Below are 26409 nucleotides of genomic sequence, written 5' to 3'. Positions count from 1 at the left end.
AGAAAGGTGTAACCATAAAGGATAATCAAAAACACTTTAGATAGTAATTCCACTCATAGGTTAATGTTTTATGTTGGGGTCCGGTTTGTTCTCTCTTCTTTTTTTTCAGTAAACATTTTTTTAAAAATTTTCAAGTGATTCTCATGTTTTCTTAAAATTTGATTTTTTTTTCTTTTAAATTTTGAAGCAACTATTTGTTAGGTAATTTTACATCATTTATTATTAAAAGATTCAATAGCAAAACTATTTTTTAGGTAATTTGGCATCATTTATTATTCAAAGATTCACCAGCAAACTTTTTTTTTTTTTTTTTTTGTATATAACATGTTTTATAACTTCATAAGAAAGATCTAAAAAAAAAGTCGAGCATCAATTGGAGTTATAAGAACGGTGTGTATCACCGTAATAAGGGGTTGAATTCTCCTTTTCGTTTAAAAAAGAGAGTAAAAAAATAAAAACACATTAGAAAAATTGGATAAAAAATAAAATAATTTACCACACAAAGGCCCACCGTTTGACTTTGTACAATTGAGTTGAAATGTTAAAAGCAACAACTACCAAACAACAAACACATTATTGGTCACTCTCAAGAACAATGGCTCTCCCTTATACATGGCTAACCCTTCCAGCCGTCATCTTCAAAATCTTCACCTGAATCTCGTTTCCTCAGTTTTCTCTCTATTTGACTATTTGTTATAATCTCTTACATAACGAACGAATATACGCACATACACGTATGAATATATTTATATAAACATACATATAGGGGAAAGTTTCTTTCTTTGTGTTGTATTTTTCTTGCTCTGCATGAACCTACAATGGGCAACTGCTTCGCACCCGCTACAGTGAAGAAGAAAAGACCAGTGAAGCGTCTGCAGAACCCACCTCCCTTATCGAACGGTAGCAAAAGATGGACTCGGATCAGGTCCACAAGCAAAGAGGACGCGTTGATTCACGAGCATGCTCTGGCGGCTGCGATCCTCTTCAGGCAGCACCAGAAGGATGGGAACGTGCCGTTCGATCGCTCTGCTTCGCTGCGGTACCAGAATTCTGGGTCCAAGAAGACCCAGTTGCCCCGGAGCTCGAGTTCCAGGGCACGGTCGCTTACAGACCCTCTTTTGCAGCCTCACCAGCTTGTTAATCAGGTTTGGGTTCGTGGGATTCTTTTTCCGTCAAGTTTTAGTTTTTATTTTGCCGAGCTGTGTGATTGCGTGCGGGGGTCTTATGTGGGGTTTGCGTTTCTGGGATTGGGTTTTCCGAGGGGTTGTTGAAGGGCAATTATGGAAGAGGAGAGATGTTTCTTTATGGCTTTGTGTTCTGTGAACCGGCGGCTCTACAAGTGTTTGTCAGAGGATGAGAAGTTAGTGTTTGTGCGTTTTGGTTATAGCTGATCAAGTTAAAAGTTATGGTAATGGAGAATTTCATAATTTTGATGTTAATTTGTGTCGCAGTGTTGATTTGGATGATGATAGCTAAGCTATTGCCTATCAGTGGAATTGAAATTTGATAATGTGGGAAATAAGAATAGTCGTATTCAAGAGGAGTAAAGTCTGATATCCGTTTATGCAATGTTTTTAATACTTATTTCTGTTGGGAGTTTGGGCTCATGCCGAGGGATAGTTGCAAACTGTAATTGAATCTATAGAAATGTAGAAAGATGTTTCCTTGTCTGTTACAATGTCTAGTAAATTGGGAAAGACCGTTTGAGTATGATTGTTGCACTCATGTCTATGCATGTGCCTAGTTTTCTAATCCTTTTGTGCCGGCATTATACAGTAAATTTTTTATTCCGTCTTAATGAATGATTGTCTATGCTTGCTGTTATTTGTTTGATGCATATAAGCTATTCCACCAATTTTGAGCTAATTTGTTACGCATCACCATTTAGATGCTATAAGATAACTGCTTCCTAAGCATATAGTTTCCAATTGATTGCTAGCTTTCGCTATAATTATCAAAATCTAGATAAGATTCTCAAGAAATTTTAATTGCAAGGTTTCATCTGGGGCAGTATATGGCTATATAGATGGTACTGGATCCAACTATATCAGTTGATTTGCTTAATCATTATTATTACTCATTTTTATATTCCTCTTTATTCCCACTTCCCAACTGTTTTCTCATTGACAGGATATAAAGCTTGATGATCTTGAGAGCAATCATTTTGTCCTTGTCCATGGAGGAGGCTTTGGGGCTTGGTGTTGGTATAAAACTATAGCACTTCTGGAAGAATGTGGTTATAAAGTTACTGCTGTAGACTTAACGGGTTCTGGGATCCATTCATTTGATACAAATGGCATTACCAGTCTTGCGCAATATGTGAAGCCTCTGACAGATTTTCTTGAAAAGCTTTCTGATGGGGAGAAGGTCTATTTCTTTGTTTTCTTGTTTAACTCTGTTTTGTAGATATTTCTGCTCTTTTCAGTTTTCAGTTTGCACCTCAGTTTAAGAACATGTGTTTTACACTGCAAGTAACATAGTTCTTGTCTAGAGTTCTCTTAAAAAATTTCATAGGTTTCAGTAGAATGATGCTACCCTGTTAAGTTTGTGGTAGCTTTTTACAGTGACTTGTAAGATATACTTAAATAGGTGGCATGCCCCAGGGCATTTTCCAGTTGACCTTAAATTGACCTAGCGCAGCCAGATCTGCGTACTGGGGTGATCAGTGATCACCTCTATGTTGTTATGGTCTTATTCACCATAATTGTTCTGTGTCAGATGCTTCTCAAAAAAAGAAAAGGTTGTGCCATTAGAGGTGAGGTTGAAGAGCCATACTCTTGCTTCTGTTAAAGAAACTTGTCCACTTTTGATTTCGATTAGTGTATGTGGAGCTAAGCTAGATACCAACATATTTATTATATTATAAGAAAAGCATGGATGTCAATTCTATGTGGTTTTGGTGACATGCTATGTACTGTTTGTTCCCGTTGCCTCTTGGGTTATGCCATGTGCTATTTGGATCTGAAAGAACACGTAAACAATAGAACAATTTCTCTTGAGACCTCTTTTTAAAACTTCTCTGTTATTTCCCCTCAAATAATTGCAGGTGATTTTGGTGGGGCATGACTTTGGTGGAGCATGTATATCATTCGTGATGGAGTTGTTTCCCTCCAAGATTTCCAAGGCTGTATATGTTGCTGCAGCAATGTTGGCAAATGGGCAAAGTACTCTTGATATTTTCTCCCATCAGGTTTCCCATCATTGTTAATTACTACAAAATTTCGCATTATATATCTGATGGAACTATTTTTAAATTTTGTTAGTTTATACAGTTCAGTTTCATGCCATCCAAGATCTAGAGTCCTTTTCATGTGTGTGGTTGTTGACAAAACTTTCCTGGTCATGGAAAGAATATACCATTGAGCTTGTGCCTTTTTTTACTTCCAAGTTAGGCTTCATCTTTACAAAATAAGTAAGAAATTTACCGAGATGCATCTGCATCTGCTGGTCTTCAAACCTGGCTCCTCTGATCTGAAAGAATGCATCTAGCTGTGAAACTACTTTATCCTGCTGTGTTTGTAAATATAATTGTAGCTTTCATGTGAAGGGAATTTTCAGGATGACTGTATATATGCGTTTAAAACTTTAAATTGCCCTTTTTTTTCCAGTGGGTAGGACCTACAGATATCGTTTGGGTTATCGAAGCAGTCAGCAAATCTATCTGATCATTCTCATCCACTTAGGGTGCATTTCTTTTGAGTGTTAATGATGATCGTTACAACAATTCATTTGAGGTTAAGAAATATTATTTTCCATTCAATTTGCAGCAATTACTGTGCTTTTACTAATGTTTATTCACGAGGTAGCTTCTTTGAACTAGATCTGGCCTCAGGTCTGAGGTGTGAGTGTGATCCCACAATGGGCCACGAACATTAGCTGATGAACTTTGTTTCACTCTGTCTTGAGGCAAATTCGGCAAGCACCAACTTGTGACTAATGCTTAATTCTGTTCGCAGGCAGGTTCAAACGATCTTATGCGCCAGGCTCAGATATTTTTGTATGGAAATGGGAACAATCAACCCCCAACTGCTATTGATTTAGACAAGTCAGTGTTGAAGGATTTGTTATTCAACCAGAGCCCTGCTAAGGTATATTCGAAAGCACGATATATTAATTTGCTGTGAATGTGTATATTTTTTATGAATACATCAGAGCAATGGTTCCTTCCAAAATAGCAATACTTTGATTTTGAATAGCTTCTGAACTTAAGGACACTGCAAATGAACTGAATGGCACACATTTATATGCACAAAAATACAGTTCCTTATATATGATGGCATTTGTGTTCAAATTCCGTACCCATATTGAGAAGCTGTTCTAGATGGCTGGTGAGAGAACACTGTCAACAATTACAGTAAGGAATATCGAGTTCTGGATCATCAAGCTCTACAAGTAGATTATAAATGGGTTGCGGCATACTATTGCACTTTGTCATATATTACTTTGATGGATTGTTAAGATATTATAGACACCAATCATTGTGCTCTTGATAAATTGACTATCTTAAATACTTGTTATAATTAATTCAGCTTTTTGATCGTGATTGCTGGTCTATTTTTGAACCATAGACTGCCAATCTGTTAATTTTTATGGGTCGATGAATGTTCTGGGTTCTAACATATCTGGCGGAAACATCATTGCAAGTTCGGATGTTTTATCTGTGTGAATGCCTAATTGCCTGTTTATGAAGTTTTTTTTTTCCCTCTCCTTTCCATTTTCCCCTTTTCCTCACTGTTCATGGTTTTGGTTGTCCTGGTCCAGGATGTAGCATTAGCATCTGTGTCAATGCGGCCAATCCCCTTTGTACCAGTTTTGGAGAAGCTCTCTTTATCTGACACAAAATACGGATCTGTGAGTCGATATTACATCGAAACTCCAGAAGATAACGCCATACCCATCGCATCACAGGAGAGTATGATCAACTCGAGCCCACCAAAACAAGTATTCCATTTAAAAGGTGCGGATCACTCCCCTTTTTTCTCAAAGCCTCAAGCGCTACACAAGTTACTGGTAGAGATATCGAAGATCCCTTCAACTTGAAGTAACGCGGGGACAAAGATAGTTTCCAAAATGTTCCCTTCTGCATCTTCTTCGCAGCTAAATGGCTTTAAGCTTAAGTCATTCACATTAATCTCTGCAAATTCCATTAGAAGAAATGATCATGAGGGGATCTTGTACAAGTTCATAACACCAAAAATGGTTCAATAATGCCTGTTTCAATACATAACATTATATCAGAAGGTGATTTTTTTTTTGGCATTGTTGTGCATGCATAATTGCATACTGTTCTTACGGCAGAAAGCTCTTCAACTCTTTAGACCAGAAAAAAGAAGTTGCGAATGAAATTGGAAGTGACTCTCAAACAAGAAAATTTGGAAGCAAAAGTGAAAGCTTAATCTACAAACTATTTGTAGGGCTAGATATGCAGCATTTGGTCCTGTTAAAGAGTAAGAATTACGATGTCTTGGTACTTTTCAGCATCAGAAGTCTTAAGCCTTTGTATACAAGGCACACAAAGCAGATAAGGAGGCCCTTTTGAAATGAACAACTCATTTCAACAATCTAGGTTTTTTGTTCTTTCCCTAGCATTACATGTGTTTCAATCTAGCCTCTCTTTGGTAGTTTCATGCTTTTCATTTTCCGAAAAATAGGAAACAACCCCAAAAATATGTTTGATTGCCTATTTTAGAAAATATGGGAAACATAACAGTAGTTAAAATTACTAGAAAACGAGAAAAGAGACAATTTTTTTCCATTTTTCTGAAAAATAAAGAACATTAAACGGAAGTTTTAACCAACGTAATACCTAAAAATCAATAATTGAAGGGAAGTAAATTGTTATTAACCTTAGTAATAAGCTGAAGATTCTATTAAACACTAGTTTTCTTGAAGTTGAATCCAAGATACACAAAGCTCTAGATTGGTATGGGAACAGTGTTAGTATGTCCCACAACATATTCTTGTTATTCATTTTTGTGCATTTGTGGGGACAAAACAAGTCTTTATTTTTTTATTTAAAAAAAAAAAAAAGAAACCAAAAAATAGGGAGAGAAAAAGAAACAAATGAGTCCCATTATTTGACAACCAATTGCCAACCTCCATGTACCAAAACAACAACTGCCAGCTAAGCCTTACAACAACATTTGATTTTGACCACATCAATTTCTTCTTTATCAATTTCTTTTAAAATTAAAAATTAAAAAAAACCATCTAAAAAAAACTTAAAACAAACTCTGTAATTTATTTCTTCTCCTATATATAATTATGATAACGCATTTTCTCTCTTCGCTCACTCGCTCTCCATTTCTTCTCCCTTAGGTTTCTTCTTCAAAGGTACGCAACACAATCCAATGTTATACTAAATGTATCAATTTAATGTCCTCAAATGCTGATCTTTATTTCTCAATGTGGCAATGGCTGTTGCGGTTTTTCTTTTTCTTTTCCTTTTTTAAATTCCGGTGAGAATTTTGTTTGTGATCCTGCGAGTTTTGCTTTGTATATGTGCGAGCTATGAGTCCTATGATGCAAACGTAGTTCGATTTATCTTCTTTTTGTCAAAATGCGTGTAGTCATGTTGGTTTTGAAATATTGATATTTGTAGGATATAATTTCGTTGTTATGATGGGGAGAGATGTGGGTTTTGTAAAATTTGGGTCACAAACCAACCAATTTTGAAGCATGTTACTCTTACATGCTATTTGATGAACCAATTTTGCGGTGCGATTATTGTATAGGTGATAACCTGTACCTGAGGGATCCTTTTTTGCCGCAACCTTCCACTTTCTGCTATAACATGTAGGCTGTTGTAGCTCATGGTTAATCAATTCATTTTATGGGGAAAAGATGCTGAAACTTGATGCATCGCGGTGGAAGTTGTGTTGGATAGTTTTATTATTTGAATGCGAATACCTAGAAGAGCCGGAGATTTGTTTTCTTTTCCTCACTTTTCAAGATTATTGAGCGTTGCAACTTCAAATCTTAGTTTCCTTCCCTTATTACAAATGGAGCTATTTTTCTGAAATTTAGTTAGCTAGTAAGACACTATAAAATCAGTTGTACGTTTAATCTCTCTTGTAAAGAGTATCCATATTTTCAGCTGTATTTGGACTTAATTTTGCAATCAATATCTTTTTATTGAAGTGGGAAACACCTATATAGCTATTACATTGGTTTACAATCAATGATCTACGTAATTACAATCTCTATCAAAGTCACTATCAAAGTCAACAATTGAGGCATCAATTAGTCAACAATTGAGGCATCAATTATGAACTTAGACAAATCAATATTGATTGCCGAATCTTCAATTAAGGAAAGTCTTCAATCAATATTGAGTTTGTCAATAAAGTCTTCAATCAATAAAGTAAATCTTGGGTAAATCTTTGACTCTATTCAACACTCCCCCTCAAGGTGGTGCATAGACATCGTATATGCCCAGCTTGACAAGTGAATCAGCAAACACTGAATTTGACACTCCCTTGGTTAACACATCAGCCAACTGATCTTCGGTCTTCATATACGGAACTTCAATTATTTTTTCTTCTAGCTTTTCATACACGAAATTCCTATCAATTTCCACATGTTTAGTCCGATCATGTTGCACTGGGTTCTCAGCAATTTTAATTACTGACTGATTATCACAATACAATTTCATTGGTCTTTTAATTGACAAACTCAGCTCCCCCATAAGCCGTTTGAGCCATAACAACTCACAAATACCTTTCACCATTGCTCTGTATTCGGCTTCTGCACTAGACAATGAGACAACTTTTTGCTTTTTACTTCTCCAAGTAACCAGATTTCCTCCAACAAAAGTTAAATACCCAGTGGTTGATCTTCTTCGGTCTCCTTTACCTGCCCAATCTGAGTCGGTATAGCCCCATACGTCTGCATGCCCATTCTTAGAAAAAAGTAAGCCTTTTCCCGGTGCAGATTTTAAATATCTCAGAATTCTAATAACTGCATCCATATGTTGTTTACCAGGATTGTGCATAAATCTACTCACAACACTGACCGCATATGCAATATCTGGCCTCGTATGAGACAAATAGATTAAACGCCCAACTAACCTTTGATATCGTAATTTGTCTATTGAAGTTTGATTCGAAGACTCTTCCAATCCATGATTTTGTTCCATAGGAGATCCAATTGGCTGACATCCAAGCATACCAGTTTCTGTTAATAAGTCAAGCACATACTTTCGTTGGGATAAAAATATGCCTTGCTCAGAACGAACAACTTCAATGCCCAAAAAATATTTTAATCCTCCCAAATCCTTCATATCAAATTCAGTTGACAAATAGTCTCTCAGTTTACGCATTTCTTCAGAATCGTTGCCTGTCACTACCATGTCGTCAACATAAATAATGAGAGCCGTTAATTTATCACCAACTCTTTTCAAAAATAAAGTGTGATCTGCATTACTTTGCTTATAGCCGAATCTTCTCATAGCAAGTCGGAATCGACCAAACCAAGCTCGAGGAGATTGTTTCAACCCGTATAAGGCTTTCTTCAGTTTACACACGACACTTTGATCACCTGGAGCTTCATATCCTGGGGGCAGAGACATATAAACTTCTTCTTGTAGCTCACCATGTAAAAAAGCATTTTTTACATCATATTGTTGTAGAGGCCAATCAAAATTTGCAGCTAGGGATATTAGGACTCGAACCGTATTAATTTTTGCAACAGGAGCAAACGTTTCCTGATAATCAACCCCATACGTCTGGGTGAATCCTTTAGCCACAAGCCTAGCTTTATACCTATCAACCGAACCATCAGGCTTGCACTTGACGGTGTACACCCACCTACAACCAACAGCTTTTTTTCCTTTCGGCAACTCCACCAATTCCCAAGTTTGATTTTTCTCAAGTGCTGTCATCTCCTCAGTCATTGCAGTTGCCCATTTTGGATCCAACAACGCCTCTTGCACTTTAGTAGGAATATCTATGACAGTCATATTACTGACAAAGCTTCGGCATTCCTTTGACAGTCGGTGAGTGGATGCATACTGAGCAATAGGATATTTCACTTTTCGCACAACCTCTGGTGAAAATCTATCTGGTGGAACACCACGAGTACTTCTTGGTGGGAGTACGTATCTGTCAGCTTCAATCGAGACACAAGTATTATCACAAATATTGTTAGTATTAACATCAGACTCAATGCTTACCTCAGGAGGATCTGTACGAGGAGTATCGGGAGTGGGTACTAGCGAAGATGAGAGAGAGGGAGCTTCAGAAACAGTATCGGCAACACACAGTGGATCAGGAAACAACTCCATCCAATTTGGAGCTTCAACAACAGTATCACCACTCGGGCCCGGAAGCGTGGAATTGGGTGAAGAAAAAAACATTTCATGTTCAGAAAAGGTGACATCCATAGTAACATAGAACTTACTTGTAGGAGGATGAAAACAACGGTAACCCTTTTGTGAAGGATGATAACCGACAAATACACACTTGAGGGCACAAGGATCAAGTTTCGTGCGGAGATGTTTCTGTAAATGTACAAACACAACACAACCAAACACCCGGGGAGGAAGTGTGAGGTGCGATGGCAGTGTTACATAGGATGCCAATTTATCAAGTGGTGTCTGAAATTGTAGAACACGAGTGGGTACCCTATTCAAAAGATATACAGCTGTGGTAACAGATTCTTCCCAAAAACGTGGTGCCATGTGGGCTCCAATAAGGGCAGCACGTGTAATCTCCAAAATTTGTCTGTTTCGGCGCTCAGCAACACCATTCTGTTGTGGTGTATAAGGACAAGTGGTTTCATGCAAAATTCCATGAGTCTGAAAATAAGCTTGTAACTCCTGATTTACAAATTCACCACCATTATCAGATCGAAGAACTTGTAAATTAGCAGAGAATTGTGTTTTGATCATGGTATGAAACGTGCGGAAGCAAGCAGCCACATCACTCTTATGACGCATAAGGTAAAGCCAAGTCATACGAGTGCAATCATCAATAAATAATACAAACCATCTAAAGCCAGTAGAAGTAGTAACAGGGGCAGGTCCCCAAACATCCGAATGAACCAACGCAAAAGGCACAACTCTTTTATTAGAACTATCAGAATAAGTAGCACGATGACTCTTGGCCAAAACACATGTATCACACTGAAAATTGGAAGGTTCACATGTAGAAAATAAAGTAGGAAATAAATATTTCAAGTAACCAAAGGAGACATGACCCAAACGATGATGCCATAACCGAATCTGATCTTCTGATGCCCTAGATGACCCTTTTGCTGATAGAGATCGTCCCATACTAACATCTTCCACATAATATAATCCCTCTCTCTTAGTACCACGCCCAATTATCTCCCCGCTGCAGAGATCCTGAAGGAAACAAAAAGTAGGATATATTAATACTAAACAATTTAGTTGTGTAGTAACTTGTGGCACAGATAAAAGATTATTGGAAAGAGCAGGAATCAATAAAGTGTGCTCCAAGGATAATGAAGGAGTTAAGTTAACCCTTCCAGCGCCCGTAACCGGATATGAAACACCATTGGCATTGGTGACAGTAGAGCAATTTGGTAAACAAGAATCATGTAATAAGGACGCATCAAAGGTCATATGATTAGTCGCACCAGAGTCAAGAATCCAACCGGGATCTTTTTCAGAATTTGTTGCAAGAAGGGCTAGACCAACACTACCTGACTGTTGGAGAAGAGTAGGATCTACCACAGAGTGAGTGATATCAACTGGAGTAGTGGAAGCCATGGTATCCATTGAAGAAGGAGTCGGTGCCATTGGGACTGTAGGTGAGGTGCATAGCGCAACTTTACCACCTTTTCGAGCTTGTAATCGCTCTTTGTGAGCCTGCCACCACTCGGGATATCCATGCCTTTTGAAGCAAGTATCTACAATATGTTTGGTGCTGCCGCAATGAGTACATTTACCACCAGTAGGTACTGACAGTGACAAAGAACTTGTTGGAGTTCCATATTTTCGAACTGCCATAGCCATCTGAGGAACTTCTGAAGACATCATTGTATTCCGGCGAAGTTCTTCACGTCTCACAGTTGAGAAAGCATTATCAGGTCCAGGTAGAGGATTAGTACGAAGAATATCTCCCCGAACAGAATCATATATATCATCAAGCCCAGCCAAAAAAGAATAGACTCGATCTTCATCAATTTCAGCCATTCGAGTCTTAATCACATCTGGCTGAGTAAAGGTAATTGGACGACGATGATCAAGCTCCTGCCAAATAACCTTAAGATCGGAATAGTATGCAGCCACAGGTCGCCCTGCCTGCTTAGTTGTCATAGCTTTTCGAGACAGATCATACAAAATAGATTTATCAGCACCCTCAAAATATGTTTGAGACACAGCATCCCAAACATCATTTGCAGTGGGTAAACGAATAAAAAGATTCATTATATCGGCCTCCATAGAGCCAATAAGCCAGCCTTTTACAGTAGCATCCTCCATCATCCACTTGTTATATGTAGAGTCACTAACAGTAGGTTTCGAGGTCGTACCTTTGAGATATTCCATCTTTCCTCGTCCAGCAACGAACATAGTAACCACCTGAGACCAAAGAGTGAAATTTGAGCCATTCAGTTTGATCCCATAAGGAATAGAGGTTGGTTCTTGAGTTGGCGTCACCACAGGTGGAACTATAAGAGCACCGGATTCAGCCATGAGTTGTTTGTAATTTCTGGATGAGATTCTGGTTCAATGGTGCAATCGGCACCTGTTATGGACGAAGCAATCGGCTTCTGTCGGATGGTTGGAGCAGTCGGTCCCTAGTAGCTACGGTGATGGAGAGGTAGTATGTTAAGAGAACCTTGCTCCGATACCAACTTAATTTTGCAATCAATATCTTTTTATTGAAGTGGGAAACACCTATATAGCTATTACATTGGTTTACAATCAATGATCTACGTAATTACAATCTCTATCAAAGTCACTATCAAAGTCAACAATTGAGGCATCAATTAGTCAACAATTGAGGCATCAATTATGAACTTAGACAAATCAATATTGATTGCCGAATCTTCAATTAAGGAAAGTCTTCAATCAATATTGAGTTTGTCAATAAAGTCTTCAATCAATAAAGTAAATCTTGGGTAAATCTTTGACTCTATTCAACATTTGGGACTAAGAAGAGCCTCTGGAAGGTATCTGCAATTTGTAGCCTGACTTGACGAGTTAGCACTTTTGCATGTGATGCACACTTTAATGACCATTTGAATGTAAGCAATTATACTTGACAACCCTTGGTTTTTACCCTTGTACTACCTAATTATCACTCTGCTGCTCAATCTTTCAGAGGAAGAGGAAAACAGAAAAATGATCCCGCTGTTACTATGTATTGTCTATGATAGAGATCAATAGTGTGTTTCTCTCTTTATGTTTTTGTCTCAGCTTCTACGTTATGTCCATGAAATGTCTTCTTTTAATACATGGAAACATTTACTAGCAATGTAGGTTTTTTAGTGGAAACATGACTGCCAATTTGTTCTCAAATCTTTTGTATTTGTTTATTACATGTCTATGATGCATTTGCACTTTCCACGAATTTTGTTAATATTGACAATAAGTACCAAGTTTTTGTGTTCCTTGTTGAGAAGGAAGCAATTACTATGGTTCGTGGTCGTGGAGTAAGCAATGGTGGAGGGCAGAGTTCTCTGGGCTACTTGTTTGGTGGTGGAGGAGAGACTGCTATCACTGCCCCACCTGCTCAAAACGATTTGCAGGCTGTAAAGGATACAACTCCCAAGAAGCCCACTGTTACAGTGCAACCAATTGATAAAATTAAGGAGATCCCAGCAGGCATTCACGGAAGTCCTACAAACAATTACTTCAGGGCAGATGGGCAGAACTGTGGCAACTTTATCACGGTATGATCCTTGTAAGTTATGGCTTAAATCTGATGTAGACACTAGACAGTCATATATAACCATTTTTCCCACGAGCAATTTGAATGAATAAGCTGGTGTGTAGACAACCAAAATCACATAGGAACGGATGTTGCCAAGCATAGTAACCTAAAAGAACATGCATTCTATGTATAGTGTCGTTTGCTTCCTGGTGCAATTACAATGTAACAAAAAAAATCATCTGGTCAGGGTCAACCACTTTAATTTAAGAAAGATAGTTAGAATTTTACTGCTTGGAGGAAAAAGGGCAGCCTGTTTCTTTGTGATTTGGTTCCTGTATACCTTCTACGAATAGCAATATCTTATATTCTTATTGAAGGTGTAGCCTAATTTAAGGGAAAGCATGCTCATTTCATCTCGATGTCGTTTGCTAAATCAATGCAGAGTCACAGACGCATCTGAGTGCACGCTTGCACACAGAAAAAAGGTGTTCTTCAAAACACTATTGACCATGCTGTTTCGGCAGAATGCTTAAAGCAATGTGTTGATCAGTATGTATTAATGATGTCTGGGTATTCCCAAATATGTTTCGATCTAGTCATATGAACTTGAAGCCTTAGAATGAGCTATCTCGGCTAACAGCAGTACTTGGGTTTTACTATTTGTATTATCGACTCTTGTTTCCTACTAAGAAATGAGAATGAGGATATGTCGGGTCCTTAGTTTTACATTTTTCCTTGTCATAGTGCTGAGCTAATTTTCTAACAAGGGTTTCTCTGTGGTTACAGGACCGACCTTCGACCAAGGTTCATGCTGCCCCTGGTGGTGGATCTTCATTGGGTTACCTCTTTGGTGGTAGCAGCAGGAACTGATTTCTTCGTTGCTAGAGAATGATGTTAATGTATCATCTGTTCATTTGGCACATATAATTCGTATTTCATAGCCCAGAAACTGTGACCATTGTGGTCGTCACCCTTGTGCAATGTAATCTGTTGCCAATGTGATAAGAAATTCTTGGATCAAAATTTCCTCATTAAAATGTAAGTGTATAATATGCATCATTGTATGATTCCCTACTTTGCATTCTTTCTTCGGACTTTAGATTTTCAAGCATTACCATCATAATCTCTTTAACAAATTCTTTATTTTATCTAATCAAAAATCCGTTTGGGAAAGCGGGAACATTGATTTTTATTGTTAGTGGAAAAATTGTGAAACATTGATTTTTAATGTTAACGAAAAACTATGGAAAAGAAGTTAAGCAGAAACATCAATTTGTTCGGAAGTTTATTATTGACAACGAATCCCCTTCTGTTTGGCGGGGTGGATCCGTTCTACCAAATAGAGTGCAAATATAAATTTTTTGACAAATTTCCATATGAATCTCTATTATGCATGTTTGGCAAGGCGGATCCGTTCTTCCAAACAGAGTGCAAATATAAATTTTTTGACAAATTTCCGTATGAATCTCTATTATGCATGGTATTAAAATATTAATTTATTATTAATTTCATATATTATTTAATTCAAATAAAAGTTGCACCACAACAAAAATTCTGGTGAAGAGTCTCGTCTTTTTAAGAAAAAAAAAGAGTTGCACAAAATTAGAAATTAAAGTTCATTTAATGGATAAAAATATATTTTTATAGACGGTTATAATGGTGTACGACATCTGATAAATCTCCAAATCTCAGATTCACACGTCAGCCAAAAGGATCATTCGGGTTAGGGTTTTTCCACAATATCTGCTCGACTGCAAAGAAAAGCTTTCGAATTAGCCGTTGCAGAGAGCTTCAATCATGGCGACTATCGTCCCTACCTCCGACGAAGATCCCGCTCTCGCCATTGTCCGCTTCACCTCTGAACTAGCCTGGGCCGACGCTGGTCCCACGGTATTATCTATAGCCATATATGTATAGCATTACGGTCGTTTATTCTTATGTATGTCAACGAATTGATAGACATGCGTTGATCGTATGTTATTCCAATTTTGCGCGTTAGAAGAACTGCCGCTGATCGATACTTGTTTGTTTAGCTTTCTTGGGACAAACTGTTAATTTCGCGGCTGATATTATTGTTTCTGTATAATGTTGCTTATGAAGTTACTTTCGCTTCCAATGGTCTTCGTTGATTGTGTTAAATCTGGGAATTCAGGGAGTTACTGATAGGGTCATAGGACGATTTGAGATTTTATTTTTCGAAAATTTGTTAATTGGTACTCATAAATTTAGTTGTATGGCTAATGATGCAATATGCTACCAAGTGATTTCCTGGTGTGCCGTTTGGTCACAGAAAACTACAGCAGTTAGGATTGTAATTCCAATTGTGCAGAAGCTTTCCTACTTGCTTAATATTAATGGATGAATTGAATTCACTCAATTTAATGTCTTAAGAAGTAGAAGTATCTGAATTATTTTTGGTTTTTCTTGATCTGCTATTAGGTTGGGATATTATTTTGCTGGTAAACTATTGTGACTGAATGTGTTTTCTCTTATTTCATCTCAGGTTGCAGAGTCACAGGTAACCAGGCTTTGTGTGGAAGCTCAAGAATGCATGGCAATGGGTCGGTGGTTGGATTTAGCATCACTGATGCTCACTTCAGCCGACTTGGTATTGCCAAAGGTCTCTGAAAAAGGTAGGACATCTCTGTATGTATTAATTGTGAAAGCAGTTGACAAGGGTACTGTCGTGGATGAGTGTACTTCTGTGAATACGTGTCTAGTCTTGATTCTTTTCAAGGTTTTATATAATTAGGTGAGACAAAATTCCATATTAGTTGACCGTGACAAAATGGGAAATCAGTGACATGCAGTAGTGTAGTGACAAACAGAATGTTATATGCTCTCTTTGGCTTGGCGAACCTATGTCTATTTCAGGAACATTTTTGCCTGATTTATTTTTTTAATAATGCTGTTGACACTTGGCAGCTGCCGCAGCTACCAACTCGATAGACTTAAGAAAGATGTTCCATTTGAATATCATTACTTGATGCTACTATGGTGGTGGTAACTTGTGAGTAGGTTATTCTGAGAATCAAATCTGTGGGCTGAGGAAAGATAGTTTAGATGGATAGCTCTATTTGCAGACATTTATTTATTTTAGCTCTGCAATGGCTAATTGTTTCTCCTGAGTCTGATATGGTCACAATATGAAGGTGAGGACATTCAATTGTGGTTCTTACTACCCTCATCTTTCCTTTGTTGGAGTCATATGATTATATGAACTAAGAATGAGTGGTTTATTAAAGGATTGTTTGGTCTATAGAGCATAAATATTGTTTTTGAAAGACCAATGGCTTTTGTATTTGAGGATAAACATAAAACAGTTCTGTTGGCAGTTCCGAAACTGTTTTAGTTGATAAATGCTGGATGTGGGGATCAATTTAGTTCTGAAGCACAGGCATTCTTAAGTGATAAACTACTGATTGCTTATTGTTACTTTCATATTTGAATATGTTTTTCCAGATCCCTTAGTTACCTAATACAGTGTTATGTTCATTGTTCTTTTACCCCAGATCTCGAGTGTATCTTCACTGTCATCTGTGATCTTGTCACGAAACCTGATAGTACCGATGAAGCACTTGAGATGGCCAAACTTATATCGGCTAAACTTACTCAGCAACCAAATTATAAGACCGCATTGCGCTTAAAGATGTAAAATCATGATTATTTCAATTAAATTTCTTAATTTATCATAGGCTGCCTCTTATATTTAGTCTTTTTAACCAGTTTGTTCAATCTATACAATCTACTGGAAAACCCATATTGCCGATTCTGTGTCTACATGAAGGCCCTCAATTTGGCAGTGAATGGAAAAGTGACCGAGCACATTGTACCTTCTTTCAAAAAGATGGATAGCTTCCTGAAAGAATGGAATCTTGAGATCCAAGATCAGAGAGAACTTTTTCTCAGCGTAGCTAATGTATTGAAAGAAAATAAAAGGTAGGAGAAAATAATTTTACTCAATTATGAAGTAAATTACTTTTATTTGTATTTGCCATCATATTTTTTCGTTGAATAGTGATAATATTGATATATTCTTTTTTAAAATTTCTTTTTGTGGTATTTCCAGCTCGGCAAAGGATTCTTTTAAATTCCTTACCAAGTATTTGTCAACTTTCAATGGTGAAGATGCCTACACCATGGGTGAAGCCAAAGAGGAAGCTGTCCGCACAATTATTGAATTTGTGAAGGCTCCGGACGTGTTTCAGGTATCTTAAACCCACACATGAGTTCAAAGATTTCATGAGCAGTTGTCTGGATGTTTAAAAGTTTCTTGTGGAAGATGTCTTAGGGTCTTGATATGTCCTTTTGGATGGTAAGTGTGTCCATCATAGCAGAGAAGCGATAAACTCTTGTGGGCTCGCGTCTTATATGATATTAGATTCTCTAACCGCTTAACCATGCGAGCTTATCCAAACACATTAGAATTTCTAGAGTAATCTAAACATTTTATTATTCTCGGGCTCTCGGCATGAATTGATAAGGAAGTGTCATGCTTCTCAGCACGTTGTGCAGAATGTTGGAATTCATGCAAGTGGTAACTTCGTTCTCGTATGTTTCAGTGTGACTTGCTAGAGATGCCTGCTGTTGGGCAACTAGAGAAGGATGCTAAAACTGCATTGGTATATCAGCTTCTGAAGATCTTTCTGACTCAGAGACTAGATGCCTACTTAGAGTTTGATGCTGCAAATTCTACTCTACTCAAAAGCTATGGTAAATATTTGATTGTTGGAAATGAGTTTGGTTTATGATATTATGCAATAATATGCTGTTTACCGAGCAAAAGTTTGCCACACGTGCTTTATTTGGTTTACATTTATAGGTCTTGTTCATGAAGACTGTATAGCAAAGATGAGGTTGATGTCCCTAGTTGATCTTGCATCAGATGAATCTGGTCAAATTCCTTATGCTCTTATAAGGGATACTCTTCGGGTAGGGGTGATTTAATTTTCTACAAGATTTGCTGTTCTATACTCTCTTTTTTTTTTCAAAGATCATGTAATTCTGTTTGCAGATTAATGATGATGAGGTAGAACTGTGGGTGGTTAAGGCAATAACTGCGAAGTTAATTGATGGCAAAATGGATCAGATGAACCAGGTTCTAATAGTGAGGTAAACTCTGTGGTCTGCCCCTCTACCTTTCTACTGATTTTCTTTTTGTTATTTTCCTTTTAAGTATGGAAAATTGAGATTCTACTTCCTCAGAATTATGTCATCTGAGTTTGACAAGTTTCATTCAAATTTGATGAGCAGCCGGTGCACCCAGCGTGTGTTTGGCCATCATCAGTGGATATCGCTCAGAACAAGGCTAGCAACGTGGAGGGTATGGATTTTCCATAAAACTAACAAATCATTTAGATGTGCTCTCTTTCATTGGCATTTTCTTAATTTTCTCTGTCACTGCACATCGACAAACTGGCGCACCTTTTCCTGAAATTTTTGCATTGAGTTCTCATTTTCTTCATAACGAAGTTAGATGCTCCACGCTACTCATTCTGTTTTTTTCCCCCTTTGTGCGGGGTGAGTAATTATTTTCTCGACACCGACTTTAGTAACAGATTTAATTTATATATTGTTTAGGACAATATTACGAATGTCATTGGTACAATACAAACGAACAAGATAAGTGAAGACAGCTCGCCGGCAATGCAAGGCATGACGATTCGATGAAATTGTTTACAGGTAGTGGTCATCCGCATTGCTACGTTGGAAATTCAGTTACGAACTAACAAGTTCAGTTGTAATTTTATTCAAGTATGATGCTTTAGATGAGTTTCATTCCAATGGATGTCGTCTAGAATCATTTTTTTCCCTGGTGGTTACTTTTATTTCCAATATTTTTGTTGGATGTCTATTACAATCTGGAAAGTAGAAACTTGCTGGTTTTGAAGAATTTGATTGTGGAACTGGTTCAATGTGCTTCGTCCGAGTGCGGTGGAGCATGTTTTATTTCTCACGTAAAGTCTTCTTAGCACAAGATTACTGATTACGGACACTCCTTGTGAATGCCCTCAGGCAACTAGTGTTGCAAGAAAATACAAGATAAAGCTGTAAGAACGTAGATTATTGAAAAGTCCGTGGTTCAATCAGCATTTCTTTCAGGGACTGTCTAAATCTTAAGTCCATTGCTGGATCCTTCGAGTTGCCGCCTCACCAGCGCAGAATAAATTCCATCCTTGCTGAGGAGCTCCTCATGGGTGCCACTTTCAGCTATCTGACCATCTGATATGACGGCAACACTGTTTGCACTTTTCACGGTCGATAGCCTGTGTGCTATCACAAGAACTGTTCTGCCTTCCATTAGAGAGTCCATGGCATCCTGTTACAGAAAAAGGTCAGAGTCTAGTTTCTCTCATTTGTAAAGAAGAGAAAAAAACTTCGAAGAGGGAATGGTTTTGTACAAAGAAATTGAAAGAGTGCCTTGCAGAACAAAAGCGGGGAAAAAAATGGTAAATCACAAATGGAGTCTGAACAGAGTCTAGCATCAATGGAGAGTCTTAAAATCTATGAATCATCAGGCAATGAAAGTCTCACCTGAACAAGGAATTCACTTTCAGCATCTAAAGCACTTGTGGCTTCATCCAATAGCAAAACTCTTGGATTCATCAATAACGCTCTGGCAATGGCAATTCTCTGTTTCTGGCCTCCTGACAGCCGCAGCCCACGTTCTCCCACGACAGTTTGATACTTCTCGGCAAATTTTTCTATGAATTCATGGGCATTTGCCATTTTCTGTAGCAGTAATGACTTGATAAGTACACTATACTGGACAAAGAGAACAGAAAGACAACATCGCTGTTACGTTGAAACTTACAGCAACAGCTTCTATCTCGGAAGGGCTAGCTTTACCATTGAACCCATAGGCAATGTTTTCTTCGACGGAACAATTGAACAGCACAGGCTCCTGACTGACTATACTTACCTATTTTCAGGAAACATGAAAGAAGAGGATGACACAAAACATTTTACAAAGAGAGAGTCATAATGGAAAGCATTATTGAATCATCGTTATATGCCACGATAAGCTTTTTCGATTGAAATATTATGATATTACGATTTATTGAATGGACTATGGAGCAATGCTCCTCTCTTGGGCTTGGTTAGATGTTTTATTTTGTGCTATCTCTGTAGTAGTGCAGGCAAGCTGACCTTTATGGGGACCATGAAACTTCACTTCACTATTCCTATGAATAATTACATGTGACAAATATATCAGATAGTAAGGTACCTTTCTATGAAGAAATTCATGCGATATTTCCATGAGAGGAACTCCATTTAACAAAATCTTTCCCTTGAGAGGGTCATAGAACCTCTCAATTAGGTTTGCTATTGTTGTCTGCAATGTAGAAACACATGATATGAAAACCATCAATATGTTGACAAGGTATGAGAAAAGAAAAATGAAAGTAAAGGTGGGAGAGGGAGGGGGAGAGACCGAGAGAGGGAGGGAGAGTTTGAGAGAGGACGAAAAAATGATCACAATAAGAAACTAACCTTTCCACCACCACTGGGACCAACAAGGGCGACTTTCGAACCAGGCCTTAGTTTTAATGTTATACCCTGAAATTCAAACAGTTGAGTTAGAAGAAGGCAGGGCTTTCAAAATATTTGAATCACCTTTTAATGCCGATGTTAATGATCCCCTATGCTACCTTCGTCCCTTCTCAAAAACAGCTGTATACGAACCAAGACCTAATCAAGCTCGATTAGGCTCGGTTTGAGTTCAAAATTCATGAGCTCAAGCTGTTTTTGACAAACTCATGATCCGAATATCAATACTCCTACGCTCAAGCTCTAAATGCTTCCATGAGTTCGATTCATATACAGCTGTACCTCCCACAATGGTTTCAAGCGCAAACAGTTGGAGAAGGTTAAAAAAAGAATTTATCAGAATTCTCATTTTCACTGCTATCCAAGCAGTTGTAGTTTTCAAATTTGATTACTAACATAAATTTTAACATGCTACTTGAAGTCTTCATTTCATTATTTGAAATTTTCCTTAAGAGTGTCCCAAGCCTAAAGTGGGTCACACCTAAACAACACTCATGCACACGACAGCACGACTCCCGTGGTGGGCGGGGTCAGGAACAAGGAAGATGTACGTAGACCTTACTCTCACATAATATGAAGAGAGACTAGCTTCAGGAATTGAATTTGTAATCTCTAGGTTGCACCCCTACAAGGCTAAACTCTACCACTAGATCACACCTAAATACTTAAACTCGATCCAGTAAGAAACTATATCCATGTTGAAAAAGAAACTGTGACGTAGCAAAGAGGATATAATCCAATTCCACATCAAACTCAAATTACTAATACTACATATATTATTACCTTGAGTACCATATGAATAGGGCGAGAAGGATAAGCAAACCAGACATCATCCAATTCCACATCTCCATCCGGATTGCTGTCAAACATTATATTGAAGAATAGAATGTCAAACTCGATAAAATTATGAATTAAGGCAGTGGCATTCAAATTTCTCGATAAAATACTTTTCCTCTTCCCTTGCACACTGCACAAATTGTTGAGTATACCAGTGCATGAGTGGTTGAGGTTTTAAAAAAAAAACTGCCAATGAGACTATAACGGGCAAGTTTGGCGAGACTGCAGCATATGGGAAAGAAGAGACAGAGTTAACTAACCCTTCAGGGCACTTATCTCCTGATTTTGGCATGCTTGAGACACGATCCAGGAGCTGAAAAACTCTCCTACTTGCCCCGGCAGCTTTCATTGCCGTTGTATATAAACCTGACAAAGAGGACACCGAGGACCCAACTGCAGGCAGAAAGATTTTGAAAGTATGATATTTACCAATTAGGGCTTGTCATTGAAGTGGACTCTTTTTGAAAATGTTCTCAGAAAGTAGACAGTGATGGAATACCTGTTAGGCTATAAAGAATGAATGATGTCAGAGAACCTGCAGTCAGGGAACCCGTAATTGTCAAGTATGCTCCATATATCACCACCACTATAACAGACAATGTGGTTGCTGCATTTAGTCCTCCGAAAAATAGACCAACTAACCTCTGTATCAGAAAAATGGCAAGACTGAAAATGTTGGCTATCTTTTTCAACTATAAAGATATGCACTGACTTAAATCACCCCGCCCCCCGCCCCACACACACCCCAGACACAGAGAGCAAGTAGATCACTTCAGAAAAGACTTACAGCTTGACTGAGTCCAAGTTTCAGCGTCTCATCAACTTTTTCTGAATAATTGGAAATTGCATAACCTTCCTGGGCAAAAGATCTCACTGTACGGATAGCCCCAAATGATTCCTAAAGAAAGATTAGACCAAGTTTTCATAGTAAAACGCTTTTGCATGTTGGTGAACAGATGTATCATTAAGGCAGGACAAAAATCATATATGAAGTAAGCTTGAGACAGATGGATCGCAATTATATGATTTGTATTCCCCCATCACTAAAGCACAAATGTAAATAGAATATCAAACTCAGACCAAAATTTTTAATATCCCTTCCATGGGCTTCAAATTAAATGGTTCAATCATATATGCATATGTTCATGTAAAATCTGCCAATCTGTCCTCAAACACTAGTAACTTCCTGCTTATAAAAAAACACTAGTAACATCCGAGAAAGGATCATGTTACTAACAAACCTCAGCAATTGAGGCGGCTACTGCAGCTGCAGCTTGAGTTTTATGAGAAAGCTCACGGAGATACCGCCCAAATCTTCGTACAGCAACAGATATGAGTGGCACAACGGCTAGAGCCAACACTGCGTAGGAACAAGGGAAACAATGAGCATTGTCCTTCCAATCAAAGAAGCAAGCTGGGGATATGCTGTCATATACATACATGTCAACTTCCATGATGACGAGAACATGAAACCAATGCCAATAAATGCAGTAGTTACATTTCGAAGTGCCTCAGAAAGGTTGGTAGTGGCAGCATTTTTTATAATCTGGGTGTCTTCGGATAGTCTGCTGAGAAGTTCTCCGGTTCGAGTAACATCAAAGAAGGCAATTTCCTGCTGACGCAATTCACAAACATTTATGCCAAAAACTAAAGATTCAATGTGAGGACAAACTAAAATAATCGTCTTAATTTAATTGATACCCAAAGTATCTAACACCATGTAAACTTGATGCTTCAGTTTCACAGAACAGAAGTTTAGTTCGCGTACTGGAGGGTGGACCTAGCAAGATCTGAGGATTTGACATCCACTGAAAGAATAGATACAGCGGGAAGTTGGCAAGGATCCAGAAATCCAGTTCCCAGTACATAAACTTGAAATGGGCTCACCTGAGAAATAAGGTGGCTGAATAAATTTTTTCTCAAGCGAGCTACAACCATTTCACTAGCAGATGAAAACAACCATGCTCGGAGTGCTGTGCAGAGAGAGCTACAAGATTATAGAAAAAAAAGAAGAAGAAGAAGAAAATACAATTAATTAACTTATACGTCTTGAACAATCCACGGAAGGAATTATAAAAAATTAAAAATGGATGGAGAGTTAGTTCATGTGTTTGCCACCACATTTTATGATAGTTTATAACATAACAGGAATAATCCACTGCATGGTATATTCACATTTAGCCAAGGTGCAAACCCATTAACATAATAACATTAAATTTGATAAAAAAAATTCACCACATGCCGCGAGAGAGATAGAGAGATTTGTTCATTCAATAAATGATAAAAAATTAGACGGAGTTGATAAACACTGGTAGATTTCCGGATCTATGTATCCTGACAGGTTAGATATGTAACTTCCTTAACATGATGCCCATATGATTAAAAATGCAAACCAACAAGACGAAATAAAATGGAATAGTAACTCATACCCAACTACAACTATCAGCAAAATAGCAAGTACGGTGTCCATGATAGCATTTAGGGCTTGCGCTTGCTGTTCAGGTGTCTTTATTTCACTTGATACGATGTCTATTATCATTCCACCGTATTTTGGCTGCAATATGTGTATTAAAAAGGTAGAAGTTAGAAATGTATTGCAATGAGACTAAAACCCTACTTGCATTTAGAATTTACTCCATGTTGTAGATTTTACATAATCTTTAGTGGAAAATTGTCGTTAAACATTAAGAATATCAGAAATGGATACAAGTCAGTCCTTCTTTATGACATCTGCTTCCGAAATGAAAAACCACAAACGAGAAATACTGGTAACTGCATTAGTTTTAATCAGAATATAAGCCATTGGAAAAAGTAACAAAGTCAACATTTGAGCAACAGAACAAGGTAATATTCTTCCAACAAGGCAGCTTCTGGATGTAGTAAAGCTGTAGAGAAAACTGGATGGACCTAAGCGAAGAAGTGCAAGCACAAAATTGAACCTATGGTTTAGGGTTAAAAGCACGAAGTTGATCCTCCTTGAAGAGAAATCCAAATCAAGTCCAAAAACCTTATTATGATAAACCACATTGATAACTGAGAAAGTTGTTTAACTAGTTCTTTTAGCTCACAGTACAACAGTTGTACATCTTAATAGAATAACATGTATATCAGAAGGCGTGAGTACAAGGTTCTCGCCAGTTAAGGTTTCATGTCCAAAAGAAAACTTCAATGCCCCAGTATCGAGGCACGTGCCATTGATTTCCTCTTCATTTATCAACAGAAGGATGGTGGAACTCATGTGGGTACCAACTTCAATAATACATCATGATTACAACATGCTATGCAGTGAATGTTAAGGAAATACTGGTAGACAAGGTCATTTTGCATGTACAGTATACACCAAATCAGTTGGATTTTTAGTTTTCTATGTAATCCATACATACATGACAAGAACCTTTATCAAAGTAAATATCTCAAGAAGGACATAATGCCATAATGGTATATAAAGAGAGCTGGATAATTCAAGTTTAAATATCATCAGGGAATAAAGTAATTCCATTAAAAAGTGGCAAATGCACATGACATACAATTAGTATACTTGATGTGGATGATATCAGCAGCGCTATAGTGGCAACAATTAACTTCCCAGCTTCTGGCTTTGCCTGTAAAGTATGAGCTGAAATGAATTGTCTCCAATGCAGATTCACAAGTCCATCCTCTTTTTTGATTGTACATCAAATAAATTTTTTGATTGTAGAATCGGAAATAAAAGACTTACCAGTGAAAGCACTCTACCAAATCCAACATTCTTTGCCTGAATTTTTCAATACAAAATCAATTATCTTCCACAAGAATAACTTCAAAAAAAAGGAACATAAATGTGACACAAAATAACAAAAACATAAATGTGACACAAAATAACAAAAACCATGTCTTTTTACCTCTACTGCATCCCCGTGTTCAAGGTCCGAAATAGGGCCATCAGTTGATTGCTCTTCGTTTTCTTTCCTCTTTGCCTGCACATTATTGGAAAGCAGACCAAAAGTCAAAAGTTAGAAAGAAGCAAATTAACTTCGTCTTTGTTCAGAACTATGTAGTCAAGCACATATATATCCCCTTCCAATACAGAGCAAAGTGGAAAAGCAATTTAAAGAACCCTTAAAAAAAGGTCAAGATTAAACTCTCATTTTGGGGACTTTAGAAAGCCTACTCAGCCCATATAGCTGCGTTTTACAATTGATCTACTTAAAGTCAAAACAGGAGGGACTTTGGCATGCAACTAATTCAAAGAGGGGCAGGGGCGACTGCAACAGACAGATTCAATCTGAGAAGCGTGTTGTGAAGGACCTTAAGAAAACGTTCAAGAACCTAAAAATGATTACAATTCACACAATATCTTACCCAATAGGCAAAATTCAAAGGCACCAAAGATGGCCATCAAAGAAAGACAGTAATTAAAGCAAAAATCTCGACATGGCCTACGGCAACACCCAGAAATGCAAAATTGAAACAAAATGAAACCCACATAAAGAAACATAAAATATTCGAAAACCCACATAAGATGATTCCTAAACAAAATCCAACCGAAGAAGAAGAATCAAAAGAAGAAGAAAAGGCGACCTCTTTATTCAAAAGAGAGACCCTTTCACTCCCAGATGATGCGATGGACCTTGTTGTCCAATCCAAGTGCTGCTTCTTTCCCATCAAAAACTGTAAATAACTGTATTTTCTCTGCCTCTGCTTTGTTGGTTTAGGTGGGTGGGGCTTGGAACTCAGTATGAGAGTTTCTTTCTAATTTCTATGGGGTTGAGTTGAGCTTCAATGCTGAACAATGGCACATTTCGTTATTTCCTTCTGCTTAATTTCCTTTTCCTTTTATTTTAATTAATTTCTTCAGTACAGACCTCCCGGGTATTGGTCGAACCCCGCAAAGACCCCAAAAAGCTTCCACCAAGTGTCAAAGGCGACAAAGCCTTCACAAAAAAGAGAATCTCACCACCTACTCTCAAATCCTACCATTTATTTATTTTTTTCTAATTTTAAAAAAATAATTTATGTGCCCACAGTAACTCGAATGATTGGAGGGGATCCCTATCCCTCTCCAGGTGGAAAGTAGCCAACCAACCAAACAAAATAATAAGATTTTTTTTGTACTACACAACAATTTTAGACAAATAGATACAAAAAAAAAGGATTAAAAAAATATATTACATAATTTTATTTAAATTGTGATGTGGTA

The 26409-nt window shown here is 37.6% G+C and overlaps 4 protein-coding genes across 4 annotated transcripts; 3 read left to right on the top strand and 1 right to left on the bottom strand.

The window, feature by feature from the left end:
- The first annotated feature begins 583 nt into the window (after positions 1–583).
- Positions 584–5259, top strand: LOC119995918 (putative methylesterase 11, chloroplastic). Its single transcript, XM_038842394.1, has 5 exons — positions 584–1145; positions 2131–2367; positions 3047–3190; positions 3957–4088; positions 4762–5259. The coding sequence occupies exons 1-5, from the start codon at positions 819–821 to the stop codon at positions 5038–5040; spliced, it is 1119 nt and encodes a 372-aa protein (XP_038698322.1). The 5' UTR covers positions 584–818; the 3' UTR covers positions 5041–5259.
- A 967-nt stretch (positions 5260–6226) lies between these two features.
- LOC119996222 (protein SPIRAL1-like 2) lies at positions 6227–13926 on the top strand. The gene is made up of 3 exons (XM_038842778.1): positions 6227–6333; positions 12592–12861; positions 13629–13926. Exons 2-3 carry the CDS (start codon positions 12604–12606, stop codon positions 13710–13712), a joined length of 342 nt encoding a protein of 113 aa, XP_038698706.1. The 5' UTR covers positions 6227–6333; positions 12592–12603; the 3' UTR covers positions 13713–13926.
- Positions 13927–14531: 605 nt separating this feature from the next.
- LOC119997275 (eukaryotic translation initiation factor 3 subunit M-like) lies at positions 14532–18735 on the top strand. The gene is made up of 10 exons (XM_038844175.1): positions 14532–14732; positions 15346–15475; positions 16355–16493; positions 16569–16781; positions 16912–17050; positions 17405–17555; positions 17665–17774; positions 17857–17954; positions 18096–18165; positions 18423–18735. The coding sequence occupies exons 1-10, from the start codon at positions 14640–14642 to the stop codon at positions 18510–18512; spliced, it is 1233 nt and encodes a 410-aa protein (XP_038700103.1). The 5' UTR covers positions 14532–14639; the 3' UTR covers positions 18513–18735.
- A 34-nt stretch (positions 18736–18769) lies between these two features.
- On the bottom strand, positions 18770–26125 carry LOC119997274 (ABC transporter B family member 27). The gene is made up of 17 exons (XM_038844174.1): positions 25791–26125; positions 25112–25186; positions 24949–24984; positions 24758–24832; positions 23660–23784; positions 23118–23217; positions 22671–22842; positions 22472–22590; positions 22018–22128; positions 21730–21874; positions 21491–21623; positions 21177–21252; positions 20337–20402; positions 20071–20178; positions 19657–19764; positions 19377–19574; positions 18770–19161 (listed from the first exon to the last, which is right to left on the bottom strand). Exons 1-17 carry the CDS (start codon positions 25872–25874, stop codon positions 18952–18954), a joined length of 1941 nt encoding a protein of 646 aa, XP_038700102.1. The 5' UTR covers positions 25875–26125; the 3' UTR covers positions 18770–18951.
- Between the last annotated feature and the right edge of the window lie 284 nt (positions 26126–26409).

This window comes from Tripterygium wilfordii, chromosome 4 (assembly GCF_013401445.1).
Source record: "Tripterygium wilfordii isolate XIE 37 chromosome 4, ASM1340144v1, whole genome shotgun sequence".
Lineage (NCBI taxonomy): Eukaryota > Viridiplantae > Streptophyta > Magnoliopsida > Celastrales > Celastraceae > Tripterygium > Tripterygium wilfordii.
Note: the sequence above shows the minus strand (reverse complement) of the source record. Positions and strands in the feature narration are given on the sequence as shown.